Genomic DNA, 13,606 nt, shown 5'->3' with positions numbered 1-13,606 from the left:
CACCCAGCTGGGCTTTCATGCCTAAGGCAGAACTAGAACTCACCACCTCCTAGTGCAGTGGTTCTCAACCTTTTTAATGCCGCGACCTCCAACCGGTCGTAAGTCGAGGACTACTCAACCGGTTGTAAGTCGAGGACTGCTCAACTGGTGCAGCACCGTTTGCAGAATGGGACTTTTGGCGGGCTCAGCAGGGCAGAGACAGCCTGGACAATTCCTATTGGCTTTGGAAAGCCAATAGAATTAGACTCTATTCAAGAGAGTCTATTCTATTGGCTTTCAAAAGCCAACAGAATAAAAGGGAGGAGCACAGCTAAGGAAAAGGGGGAAAAAATTGGCGGACTGCGTTGTTTGGCGACCCCCGTGAAATGGTCGTTCGACCCCAAATGGGGTCCCGACCCACAGGTTGAGAACCACTGTCCTAGTGATTGGCTTTCAAGGCTAAGGCAGGACTTGAACTCATGGTCCCCTGCTTTCTAGCCTGGTGCCTTGACCACTAGAGTCTAGACCAAACTGGCTCTCGGGGATGCCGTGATGGTCGTAAGTGTGAGGACTGGTTGTAAGTTACTTTTTCAGTGCTGTTGTAGCTTCAAACAATCACTAAATGAATATTGTAAATCAAGGACTGCTTGTACATAGATTAATGAAGTTATGCAGATGCAGAATAAGCCTAAACTGGATATGGCAGACTGAGGACCCAACGCAAACCCTTTGCTTAAAAGGAGGGCTGGAATTCTTCCACTCTGGAGCCCATTCCACTGAATGAGCTTCACTTCCAAAGCTTCTATCTCTCTCTCTCTCTCTCTCTCTCTCTCTCTCTCTCTCTCTCTCTCTATCTATCTCTCTATGTCTGTCTGTTTTTTTTCTTTCTCTTCTATATTCTGTCTTTATATATCTTTCTATATAATCCATCTATCTATATTTTTCTATCTATATTCTCTCTTTATCTTTCTTTTACTTTCTTTCAGTTTCTTTATCTTCTATATTCTGTCTTTATATATCTTTCTATCTTCGCTTTCTTTTTTTTCATTTTATCTATCATGTAGCTATATTCTGTCTATCTTTATCTATTTTTCTTTTCTTTCACTTTCTTTATCATCTAGCTAGCCATACTGTCTGTCTGTCTCTCTCATCTATCTGGTTTTTATGTTGTCCATCTCACTGATGCAGAGATTTTGGGCGTCTTACAATATGATTGGAGTTCTCTTTTGAAAGCCGCGATCTCTGGATCATGCCTACAATATCTTCATGAAATTGTGCAATGGGGCCTGCCCCCCCCCCAACTGCAAAGGGTAACAGGTCCCTCTGCAACGTCCCCCTTTCCAGTCACCTCTTTCGTCCAGGTAGCTCTTCCTGTAGGTGATCAGAAAGTCCTTGAAGAGGGAGACCAGGCGGGCAGAGGCGTTCTGTGGAAGGAAGAGACACCCAGGATGAGAACCAGAGACAGGCAAGACAGCCACCCCCGACTGGATCACAGGCCTGGCCCCACCCCGGCTGCAGCCCGCTAGTCCTCTGCAGAACTTTAAGGCAACTGAGGCTCCGAAGATGGAGAGCGAGCAGCCATTTTTGGCCTGGGGGCCACCCACAGGCTTCCCGCCCTGAATAAAGAGTGGGGTTGTGATGTCACCGGAGGGCAGGGGACTTTGGGACCCTCAGGAAGATGTTGGCAGATGAGCTGGGTGTCTTCCAAGCCCGTCCTGCCCTAAGACCCCCTCTAGTGGGAGAAACTGAGCTGAGTTGGGAAGGAATGGTTGGAGTTGAAAATTTCGAAACCCACCTTGCCCCCAAAGCAGCAAGAATTGCAGCCTTGTCAAGAGGGGGGGGGGCTGTAATATACAGCCCAAATGTTGGAGATGTGGCAATAAAGATGCGACATATTTTCATATTTGGTGGAATTGTAAAAAGGTAAAGGCATTTTGGATTATGATTTGGTGGAACATTCAAAAGATTTTTAGAAGGAAGATAAAGTTCACTCCTCAACTATTTCTATTGGGTATTTTTGTGGACTTAAATGATAAAGAAACTATTTTGATGTTGAATTTATTAACTGCTGCAAGGTTATTAATAGGTTTATATTGGAAGAAAGATTTTTTGCCTACTTTAGAAGAATGAGTATTTAAAGTATCTAGTTTTGCAGAAATGGCAAACATTTCTGCTTATTTAAAGGATCATACACAAGAAAGATATATTACTGTATGGAGAAGATGGATAGATTATATTCAGAAAAAGTATGGAACTAAAAAGTTTCATTTATTTTATGAATGAATATTATAGTAAATATTATAGAGAATTGTCTTATAGGTCATTGGAGTTAAAGGTTAAGAATGATATTTCCTTTTTTTTTCTTTTTTTCTTTTTTTTTCTTTTTCCTTATTATTATAAATTTTCTTATTATTAACCCTGTATTCTGCTCTGGGAAGTGAAGGGAGGGGGGTTGGGGGTGGGAGGGAGGAAATGTGTGGGGGGGTAAGTGTAATATAGATAATGGTTGCTTATAGGGGTGCGGCCTGGGCACTCCCCTTATGCTGCGTTCATGGGTTTGATAGGGATGAGAGGTGAGAAAGTGTAGAGAGGAAGTAGGGCAGTGAGAGGAGAGGGGGAGGGGAAGAGAATAGGATGGGAGGTGAGAAAGAGGAGGGAAGTAGGGAATGTTTTAAGAGAGGGTGGACGCAGCCTGGGGGGGGGGGTGGGCAGGTCGTACCAATGGTTACGAATTTATCTTATTTCAAAATTGTATTGTATTTTTTTTTTCTTATAATGTTTACATCAAAAAATAAAAAACTTTTAATAAAAAAAGGGGGGGGGCCTGTAAGGGCCACAATTGGAGCGTGGAGGAACTCTGAGCCATGCCCAGCTTCCTTCCTTAATACCTGGGGAAGGAGGGTCTGCTGTGCCAGATCCCCCAGTCTCCTCTGCAGAAGGAAAAACTCAGCTGAAGCAAAACTCAGCTGTTCTCTAGGACAACACGGCCCATCATTCCCCTCCAGAATCAGTGCATGGCCCCCTCTATCTCTTGGGAGCCAAAGGGAGAAAGGGAGCTGGGCCCTGTCCTCGGAGCAACCCCATCTGACAAGCCACGCTCAGCTTACGACAGACAGTTCGAAGCTACAACAGAAAAAGTGACTCGTGACCCATTCTCAAAGTTACAACCATTGTACCACCCCAAGATCTGGGTGCTGGACAACCGGTTGGCATTTACGACGGCTGCAGAATCTTGCAGTCACAGGATCGCAATTTGTGATCTTCCAGCCAGATTCCGACCATGAAAATGTTTGCTTAACTGCCCTGCAATTTACTTAATGAATGCATGGTTCAATTAATGACCATTTTAACAAATGGAAATAAAACTGGGTCTGGTCTCGTGATGCCTTGCTTAATGATGGGATAGGATAGGATAGGATAGGATAGGATAGGATAGGATAGGATAGGATAGGATAGGATAGGATAGGATAGGATAGGATAGGATGGAGCAGAATGGAACAGAATACAACAGAATATATGGGATGGGATGGGATGGGATAGAGTAGAGTAGAGTGTAGTGTAGTGTAGTGTAGAGTAGAGTAGAGTAGAGTAGAATAGAATATAGAGAGTAGAGTAGAGTAGAATATAGAGAGTAGAGTAGAGTATAGAGTAGAGTAGAATAGAATATAGAGAGTAGAGTAGATTAGAACAGAACAAAGTAGAACAGAATATATGGAATGGAATGGAATAGAGCTGGAAGGGAGCTTGGAGGTCTTCTAGTCCAGCCCCCCCGCTCAAGCAGGAGATGATGCAATAGTGACATCCCGACTGCGGTTGTAAGTCGAGGACCAGCTGTATCTTCCTGGGGAAAAGCATTACCCACCTGGAGGGACTCCTCCTGCCTCAAAGATGCCTCAGCCACGTCCACAAAAGGGCCGTTCAGCGGAAACGTCTCCCACGGACCCAGTGAGGCTGCCTGGATTTCAGCCAATGGTTCTGCCAAAAACAGAGGAACAAGAAATATTACCGCAGCCAGAACAGAAATTTGGCTACAATTCTTTCGCTCCTCACCGAGACCTTCCTGGATCAAAGAGGGACCCTACGGCCCCACAGCCTTTACAGCCGGGGTGTCCAACCTTGACCCCTTTTGAGACGGGGGCCCTTTGAGTGCCAGAATCTTGTGGACTTCAACTCCCAGAATCCCAGAGGTCATGCTGGCTGAGGAATTCTGGGAGTTGAAATCCATAGATCTTAAGAATAAGCAAGCTGCCAAGAATAATCAAGAATAAGCAAGTTGCCAAGCTTGGCCACCCCGGCTTTAGAGCAAATCCTCCTGACCCCCTATTTCTATTGCTGAGTGAGACCGTTTTGGGGTGAATTCTGCCCCGTATTATGATCTTTTTCCAACAGTTGTTAAGTGAATCATTGCAGTTTGTTAGGTTAGTTAAGTGAATCTGGCTTCTCAGATGGTCACAAAAGGGGATCATGTGATCCCAGGACCCTGCGACCGTCGTTAAGTATGGACCAGTTGCCGAGCGTCTGAATTTTGATCGTGTGACCCTGGGGACGCCGCAACGGTCGTAAGCGTGAAAAACGGCCCTAAGCCATTTTTTCCAGTTGCGTTGTAACTCTGAACGGTCACTAAATGAATAGTTGTAAGGCGAGGACTACCTATAGCAGTGATGGCGAACCTTTTAGAGACCGAGTGCCCAAACTGCAACCCAAAACCCACTTATTTATCGCCGGGTGCCAGGTGGGCGTGGCCCAGTGGGTGGGCGTGGCTGTGGTGGTCATGGCCGATTGGGTGGATGTGGCCAAGATGGGAGTGATCACCTCAATGTTGCTTGTGGGGAGGGACGTCTGTGGGGGCTGGGCAGGGTTGGGGGAGATCCAGGGGGTCTCTGGCAGATGGGGCGGTGGGTAGGAGCCTCGTCCTGTGGGGTGAGGCGAGGCAAGGCGAGGCAGGGCGGGGGTGCCATTATCACAGGGCAAGGTGATGCAGGGGCCGGGGTGGCTGCTGCCTGACACCATCGGCCACTGCACACAGAGGCCAGCGAGCGCATGGGTGCTGGGATGCATCCAGCCATGTGGGACCTCGGCGAGTTAGTGGGCGGCTGGTTGAAGAGGGACAGTTGCCATCTCCGGGGCATGGCGCGCGTGCCCACAGAGAGGGCTCTGAGTGCCACCTCTGGCACGCGTGCCATAGGTTCGCCACCACTGACCTAGAGACTGAATCAAAATTACATGAATCCACCCTGCCCTAAGCCCAAACTCACCCTCCTATTGTGGGTCGGCACAATCTGCAAGCCCTCCCAATGTGACGCGCAGCTCAGCCACAAGGGCTTCTTTAGCAAGCCATGGTTTAAAACAACCTGGCTTAACATAGGCGCCCAACTTCTCCTTTGCACGGGATGCTCTGATGCCTTCGGGCAACTTCTGACTTGGCCGTTTCTTTTCCCACCCTGATTTGTTAGGCAAAGCAGCCGCTCGGGGATCTGCTGAGACTGGCAGCTACCTACAGGGGCGAAACCCTGAGAACTGGCGCCCGGCGGCTGCTGCAGGCAGACTCAGAGCTGACTTACCGGTGGGATGACAGTCTTGCTTAAGCAGATTCTTGCTGCTCGCCCAGGGCTGGCTCCAAACCTCGAAGTGGCAGGACTGGGTGGTGAGAAAAGCAATGAGTCAGAAATGTACAAGCGACCATGGGCAGGGTGGAATTGGAAATCAGGTTTACTCACAGTCCAGATTGGGGTTTCTCAACTTCCTCAGAGCCACCCAGAAAAGCGGCTGAGCAGAAGCTTCATGGAAGCTCTCTCGCTCAGTGTCCTGACTTTCTTGGCGTTGGGAAACTGGCAGCTAGGCTGGGAGGAGGAGTCAAGTGAGGCCCTAGCACAGCATCCTTGAGCAGCATATGCCGGACCTTCTCCAAGATCCACGAGCCTTGTCTCATGGAAGGTTATCAAAGAGAGAAGCAACGTAGAACTAAGGAGAAATTTCCAGACCGTGAGAACAATTAATCAGTGGAATAGCTTGGCTCCCGGAGTTGTGACTGCTCCATCACTGGAGACTTTTAAGAAGAGACTGAACAGCCATTTGTCTGCAATGGCATAAGGTCTCCTGCCTTGACTAGGGGGCTGGATTAGAAGACCTCCAAGATCCCTTCCACCCTAGGATTCTATGCTGTAAAGCTAATGCCCTGTGCATAGAAGTATGAAGGTTACAGAATACAGAATAACAGACTTGGAAGGGACCTTGGAGATCTTCTAGTCCAGCCCCCTGCTCAAGCACAAGCAGGAGACCCTAGACTATTTCAGACAATTGGCAGTCCAATCTCTTCTTTAAAACCTCCAGTGACAGAGTGCCCATAACTTCTAGAGGCAAGTTGTTCCATGGATTAATTGTTCTCCTCGTTAGGAAATTCCTCCTTTATTCCAGGTTGCTGTTCTCCTTGATTAGCTTCCATCCGTTGCTTGTTTGGCCTTCTGATGCTTTGGACAATAGGTTGAGCCCCTCGTCTCTGTGGCAGCCCCTAAAGTATTGGAAGATGCTATCCTGTCACCCCGAGTCCCTCTGCAAAAGGAATCAGTGGCTGCACTAACTCCAATCAGCCCAAACCATTTTCAGTGGAACTAGGCAAAAACGGAGTGCTTTGAAAATTAGTCAAAACTATTATTTTTGACTGTTGTGTTATTAACCGTAAAAACAATTATGAAAACTATTATTTACTAAATTTATATGGTGCCCATTGCGTTGATAAGGTGACATATATATTTTTATCAAACCCATCCTCTCAATTAGAAGCGAAAGCTTTGGGGGGGTCCCTGCTTACCACATGTTCTGGTTTTCCCAGAGGGAGAGACCCCGAAGCGCTGCCGCAGTCCGCAATCTCACCCCTCCTGCACGGACTCTGGAGCAGGACAACCTCCAAGTAGTGTTTGACTCCATTCACCACCTGTTCTCAAGAAAAAAGCACCAGGACTTAAGAAAATTAATGAGAAATTCTCTGACAACGAGAGCAATTAATCAATGAAGCAGCTTCCTTCCAGAGGTTGTGGCTGCGAGGCTTTTAAGAAGAGACTGGACAGCCATTTGTCCAGGACAGAATAAGGTGTCCTGCCTTGGGCAGGGGGGTGGACTAGAAGTCCTCCAAGGTCCCTTCACAGAAGTGTGTAAGTTGCAACAAAAAAGGATCTCCACCGCTGGAGGTTTTCAAGGAAAGATTGGACAGCCATTTGTCTGGAATGGTATAAGCAGGGCTTTTTTTTTTCTCATAGAACACCCAGACTGGAATTCTGGCACCTTTTTTGGATGGAACCTTGTAGGGTAGGCAAAGCGGGTTGTATGATGTGTGTGAGTTCTGGCACTTTTTTTTTTTTTTACAAAAAAAAAAGCACTGGGGATGAGGGCCCTTGCCTTGGGCAGTGGGTTGGACTAGAACATGGGTTCCCAACCAGGGGTGCTCGCACTCCTTGGGGGGGGGGAGATGATATTCCAGGGGGTGCAAAAACTTCAAAAATTATAGTGTAGATTAGGGGTAGTCAACCTTGGCTCTTTTATGACTCGTGGACTTCAACTTCCAGAATTCCTGAGCCAGCTGTGCTGGCTCAGGAATTCTGGGAGTTGAAGTCCACGAGTCATAAAAGAGTCAAGGTTGACTACCCCTAGTGTAGATGCATAATTCACTGCTGTTATTTCAAACTTTTATCTGGGGTGCCAGAATATATCAGAAGCGTTCTAGGGGTGCAGGGTACGGAAAAGGTTGGAGCTGCGATCCCTTCCAAATCTGTTATTCTGACAAAGAACCAAAGCTTTGGAAAAAGGAGGCTAAACAGGCGTGGTAAGAACTGAAACAGGAGGGGCTGTTCTTGCCCAAGACTGCTCGGCTCCCCCCCCCATTCGTCCAAGGAGATCATCCCCGAGCTTTACAGCAAGGGTCACAGCTCTTACAAACACCAACAGAAACCTTAGAGAGAAATGCTGAGATTTCACTTCCGTAACAGATTGAAATTCCTGTCTGCAAATTTTTGTGTCTTGTGGATCTTTGGGGTCCAGTTATAAAGTGCCGTCACTGAGTAGGTTGTTTCTTTGCCTGCAAGGCTCTCACGCTAGATGTATAAGGCACCAGGCTAGGAACCAGGAGACGGTGAGTTCTAGTCCTGCCTTAGCCATGAAAGTGAGCTGGGTGACCTTGGGCCAGTCCCTCTGTCTCAGCCCAACCACCTCACAGGGTCGTTGTTATGGGGAAAATAGGAGGAGGAAGGAGGACTGTATTAGATAGGCAACCTTGAGCTGCTTTTAAAACTATAACAGAATAACAAGAGTTGGAAGGGACTCTGGAAGTCTTCTAGCTCAGCCCCCTGCTCAGGCAGGGAATATTTATTTATTTATGAGACTTATAGACCGCTTTAAGTGCAAGCACTCTCTAAGCCAGTGGTTCTCAACCTGTGGGTCGGGACCCCATTTGGGGTCGAACGACCATTTCACGGGGGTCGCCAAACAACGCAGTCCGCCATTTTTTCCCCCTTTTCCTTAGCTGTGCTACTCCCTTTTATTCTATTGGCTTTTGAAAGCCAATAGAATAGACTCTCTTGAATAGAGTCTAATTCTATTGGCTTTCAAAAGCCAATAGGAATTGTCCAGGCTGTCTCTGCCCTGCTGAGCCCGCCAAAAGTCCCATTCTGCAAACGGTGCTGCACCAGTTGAGTAGTCCTCGACTTATGACCGGTTGAGTAGTCCTCAACCTACAACCGTTGGCGGTCGCGGCATTAAAAAGGTTGAGAACCACTGCTCTAAGCGGTGTACACCAGTAAGCATGTATATGATGTATATATATATATATATATATATATATATATATATATATATATATATATATATATTTATATATATATATATATATTATACATTGCCCCAACAATCTGGGTCCTCATTTTACCTACCCCGGAAGGATGGAAGGCTGAGTCAACCTTGAGCCGGTGAGATTTGAACCGCTGCCCTGCTGAGCACAGTCAGCTAAAGTGGCCTGCAGGACTGCACTCTAACTGCTGCGCCACCTCGGCTATATAATAAATATAATAAAGGCGGGCTTTAAATGAAATCAAATAAAGTGAAATCAAGTAAAGTGAAATCAAATAAAGCGAAATCAAATAAAGTGAAATCAAATAAAATGAACTAAAATAGCATTAAAAAGCCATGGTGCCACAGTGGTTAGAATGCAGCTCTGCAGGCAAATTCTGCTGACTGCCAGCATTTCGGCAAATAGGCTGACTCTGTAAACCGCTTAGAGAGGGCTGTAGAGCACTTGTGAAGCGGGATGCAAGTCTAAGGGCTATCGCTAAAATGAACTGAAATGACATAATAAAATAAAAGGAAAATAAAATAAGTAAAACAAAATACAATAAAACAAAACAAAATAGAATAAAATCTTGTAAGTCCCGGAGCTCTAAAAAAAAAAACAAAGAGAAAGAAGGTCAACCAGCTTCCGATGCTCTGGCTGGCGGGTCAGCTGAGAGACATGTGGTGTTTAGTCAGTGATTTAATCCTCTTACATAACACATTAAAAGCCCACGAAACCCCAGCCAGTCATCAGGCTCAATTTTGAACCAAATCAACACTAATTGGCGTCAACATTATTCTGACAATTGTCGGTGGCACCCTTGTCCCGGTCTCCTTTTCCAGGAGCCTTCTCCAATCTCCAGATAAACAGGGTCACAAGCCTCCTGATTCCAAGAGGCTGATCCGAGGATGATGGGGATTGGAATCCAACCTTTCTGGAGGCCAGGGGTGTTTGAAGTTATATGGTACTGCTTCAGCATTGTGTGTTAGAGAGGGCATTTTTTTCCGGTGCGAAATTCTCCATCCTGCATCCCTAAAGGTGCAAATGATAATAACCCTAATTCCTCAAGGCTCTCGGCAACTTTTAAGACCTGTGGACTTCAGCTCCCGGAATTCCCCAGCCCAATTCTGAGAGTTGAAGTCCACAGGTCTTAAAGCTGCGGAGAGGGGATACCCCTGATTTAGAAATTTCTTAGTTCCTTTCTGCTTCACAAGAACGGATGGAGCAGCTGCTGAGAAACTTCCCAGGAGATAAATAATGAGATAAATAAATAAGAGGGAGATAAATAAATTAGATAAAGAATGAGGAGGGGACATCCTTGGTGGGGTGTTGCATTTTGGGGGGGGGGGAATGTATATTCTTCTGCGCATGGTTTGAATAGACTTCAGCCCGGATGGGGGTCCAGCCAAACCCTGGATCAGGGGAAGGGTCTCCGTGGAAGGGAGGGAGGGAGAGTGGCCCTTGGGAGGGGCTGGACCACAGCTCCCACCAGCTCAAGCGGTGGCAAAGCCGCATGGGCTGTGTAGTCCGCAATTCTGGGGGACCCCAGATCCAGGGGTCACCTTAGTCTAGTTGGCAGAGAAATCTTCCAAGAAGGGGAAAGACCCCCCCACACACACCCCAGCCACTCGCTCGCCCCCTCCTCATCCCGCAGAAGAGGCGCCCCCCCCCTTTCCCCGGCTTGGGCTGCGCGCAACTCCAACCCGGCGCCCGCCGCGGCGGCTGACCTGCGTCCTGGCCCCGCGCAGCGCCCAGAGTCCGCGGGGATGCCCTTCGGGGAAAGCCTCGGCCAGGGCGAAGCGGGCCGCCTCCCGCACCGAGTCGCCGCGCACGTCCGCCGGCACGGCCCAGCCCGGAGCCGCCAGCGCGGCGGGCGCCAGCAGCGGCAGCAGCAGCCCGAAGAGCGCCGCCGTCGTCGCCGCCGCCATCCTCCCCGCGACTGGCCCGCGCGGCGACCGACGGGCTGCAGCGCCTCCCCCCCCGCGGTGGCCGGGGAAAGGGGCGGGGCCTCCTCTCGGCGCCGCCCCCTGCTTTGCTGGGTCAGGGCTCGGCACGCAGCTCGGGCGCCCGCGGGCGCCCCGTTGCAGATCCTCGCCGCCCGTAGCCTTGGCAAGCTTTGGCTTCTCCGCGCGCAGGAACGGCCGGCTGGGGGGGGGGAAGGGATCACCTCCCCTCATCCCAACCCCTCCCCCCCCAATAACCTGGTCAGCCGCAACCCTTATATACGGGCTCCTGGTGGAGCAACCGGGTTGGACTAGATTAGAACGGGGGTGCCCAACCTGGGCCTCTTGAAGACCTGTGGACTTCAACTCCCAGAATTCTCCAGCTGGCTGAAGCTGGTGAAGCCCACAGGTTGCCCAGGTTGGGGAGCCGTGGACTAGAAGACTTTCCAAAAGCTCTTCCAACCCGGAGACTCTGTGCTAACCCCGGTTTGGGTTTCTGCGGCTTCCCGTGTTGCGTCCAAGCGGCTGTTGGGATGCTTTGCACGTGCAAAGGCCGGAGATTCAGGTTAAGCCTCCTTGCGGTGGAGTGTAGTCCGGGTTCCCAGGAGGCAGGGAGGGGCTGCATTCCCAGAGGAGCAAGAGACCACAGTTTGGAGCAGGGGTGTCCATCCTTAAACATAGGATCACAGGGTTGGAAGGGGCCTTTGGAGGTCGTCTAGCCCAACCCCTGCCCAAGCAGGAACCCTTAGATTCCAGTCTCTTCTTAAAAACCTCCAGGGAGGGAAGCTGTTCCACTGATTGTTTTCAATTGTCAGGAAGTTTCTCCTCTAGGTTGCTTCTCTCCTTGGTTAGTTTCCATCTCTTCTTGTCTTGCTTTTTGGTGCTTTGGAAATTAGTTTGCCCCCCTCATCTTCATAGGAGTTCCTCAGATACGGGAAGATGCGATCGTGTCACCCTTGGCCCTTCTTTTCATTAAACTCGACCTACCCAATTCCCGTAACAGTTTTAGCCTCCAGTTCTCTAATCATCTGTGTTGCTCTTCTCTGCATTCTTTCTAGAGCAGTGGTTCTCAACCTTTTTAACGCCGCGACCCCCAACCAGTCGTAAGTTGAGGACTACTCAACCGGTCGTAAGTCAAGGACTACTCCACTGGTGCAGCACCGTTTGCAGAATGGGACTTTTGGCGGGCTCAGCAGGGCAGAGACAGCCTGGACAATTCCTATTGGCTTTTGAAAGCCAATAGAATGAGACTCTATTCAAGAGAGTCTATTCTATTGGCTTTCAAAAGCCAATAGAATAAAAGGGAGGAGCACAGCTAAGGAAAAGGGGGGGAAAATGGCAGACTGCGTTGTTTGGTGACCCCGGTGAAATGGTCGTTCGACCCCAAATGGGGTCCCGACCCACAAGTTGAGAACTACTGTTCTAGAGTCTTAACATTTTTTTTGTTATCACGGTGACCAAAAGTGGATGCAATAGTCCAAGTGTGGCCTTACCAAGGCCTTATAAAGCAGTACTAACCCTTCACATGATCTTGATTCTATCCCTTTATTAATGCAGACTAGGACCGCATTGGGGTTTTTTGACTGCTATAGTATAGTACAGTGTTGCCTCATATTCAAGTGATTGTCCACTGGGACTCCAAGGTCCCTCCCACAGTTACTGGCATTAAGCCAAGTTTTACCTAGTCCAGGGGTAGGCAACCTTGGCTCTTTTATGACTCGTGGACTTCAACTCCCAGAATTCCTGAGTTGAAGTCCACGAGTCATAAAAGAGCCAAGGTTGCCTACCCCTGACCTCGTCTGTACCTATAAAGTTTTTCTTGCCTAAGTGTAAGACTTTTCTTTTCTCTACATTACATTTCAGATAGGGCCCGGTGTTCAAGCCTGTCAAGATTCCTCTGGATCTTGAGCACAGCACTGAAGGTGTTGGCTAGTCCTGCCAGCTTAATGTCATCTGCAAATTTGATGAGTTCCTTTTCTATTCCATCATCTTCTAAGTCATTTATGAAGATATTGAAAAGTATTGGACCTGATACAGCAGGGGTCCCCAACCCCGGTCTGTGGATCAGTACCAGGCTGCAGCGTGCCAGCAACCGGGCCACACAAACAAGCGAAGCCCCGTCCGCGAGATGCAGGCAGCACACAAAACCACGCACTCTCCGGTCTGCAGATAAACGGAACGGAACCGGTCCCTGGTGCCCAAAAGGTTGGGGACCTCTGCGATACAGAACTTTGGGGTACCCCATTGCTTACTTCCCTCTATATGGATGTAGTTCCGTCCTTGGCAACTTTAACACTTGTGGACTTCAAGTCCCAGAATTCCCCAGCCAGCTAGTATGGGAGTTGAAGTCCACAAGTGTTAAAGTTGCCAAGGACAGAAATACATCCATATAGAGCAGCGGTTCTCCACCTGTGGGTCGGGACCCCATTTGGGGTCGAACGACCATTTCACGGGGGCCGCCAAACAACGCAGTCTGCCATTTCCCCCCCCCCTTTTCCTTAGCTGTTCTACTCCCTTTTATTCTCTATTGGCTTTCAAAAGCCAATAGGAATTGTCCAGGCTGCCTCGCTGCTGAGCCCACCAAAAGTCCCATTCTGCAAACGGTGCTGCACCCGTTGAGTAGTCCTCGACTTACGACCGGTTGTCCTCAACTTACGACCGGTTGGGGGTCGCGGCATTAAAAAGGTTGAGAACCACTGATATAGAGGGAAGTAAGCAGTGGGGTACCCCAAAGTTCTGTATCCACTTTTCAATATCTTCATAAATGACTTACTTGACCACCCTGTTGTAGAGTGAGATTAAGAGAGCAACTCCTGAACTTTCTTTCAACTCAGTGAGTTATGCGGGGGGGGGGAGGGCAGATTTGCCA

The 13,606-nt window shown here is 48.7% G+C and overlaps 1 protein-coding gene across 1 annotated transcript in view; it reads right to left on the bottom strand.

The window, feature by feature from the left end:
- Positions 1-10,777, bottom strand: part of CTSF (cathepsin F) — a 29,890-nt gene extending 19,113 nt beyond the window's left edge. Inside the window, exons 1-5 of the mRNA XM_039359929.1 lie at positions 10,522-10,777; positions 6,788-6,910; positions 5,541-5,616; positions 3,842-3,954; positions 1,328-1,403 (exon numbers count right to left, since the gene is read on the bottom strand). Of these exons, the coding sequence (XP_039215863.1) occupies positions 1,328-1,403; positions 3,842-3,954; positions 5,541-5,616; positions 6,788-6,910; positions 10,522-10,722 (589 nt within the window). The 5' untranslated portion in view covers positions 10,723-10,777. The remainder of the gene's footprint in view (positions 1-1,327; positions 1,404-3,841; positions 3,955-5,540; positions 5,617-6,787; positions 6,911-10,521) is intronic.
- Between the last annotated feature and the right edge of the window lie 2,829 nt (positions 10,778-13,606).

This window comes from Crotalus tigris, unplaced genomic scaffold (genome assembly GCF_016545835.1).
Source record: "Crotalus tigris isolate CLP2741 ecotype Arizona unplaced genomic scaffold, ASM1654583v1 scf7180000019143.106728444:792265, whole genome shotgun sequence".
NCBI lineage: Eukaryota > Metazoa > Chordata > Lepidosauria > Squamata > Viperidae > Crotalus > Crotalus tigris.
The sequence above is the reverse complement of the archived record's forward strand: the minus strand, read 5'-3'. Positions and strand labels throughout refer to the sequence as shown.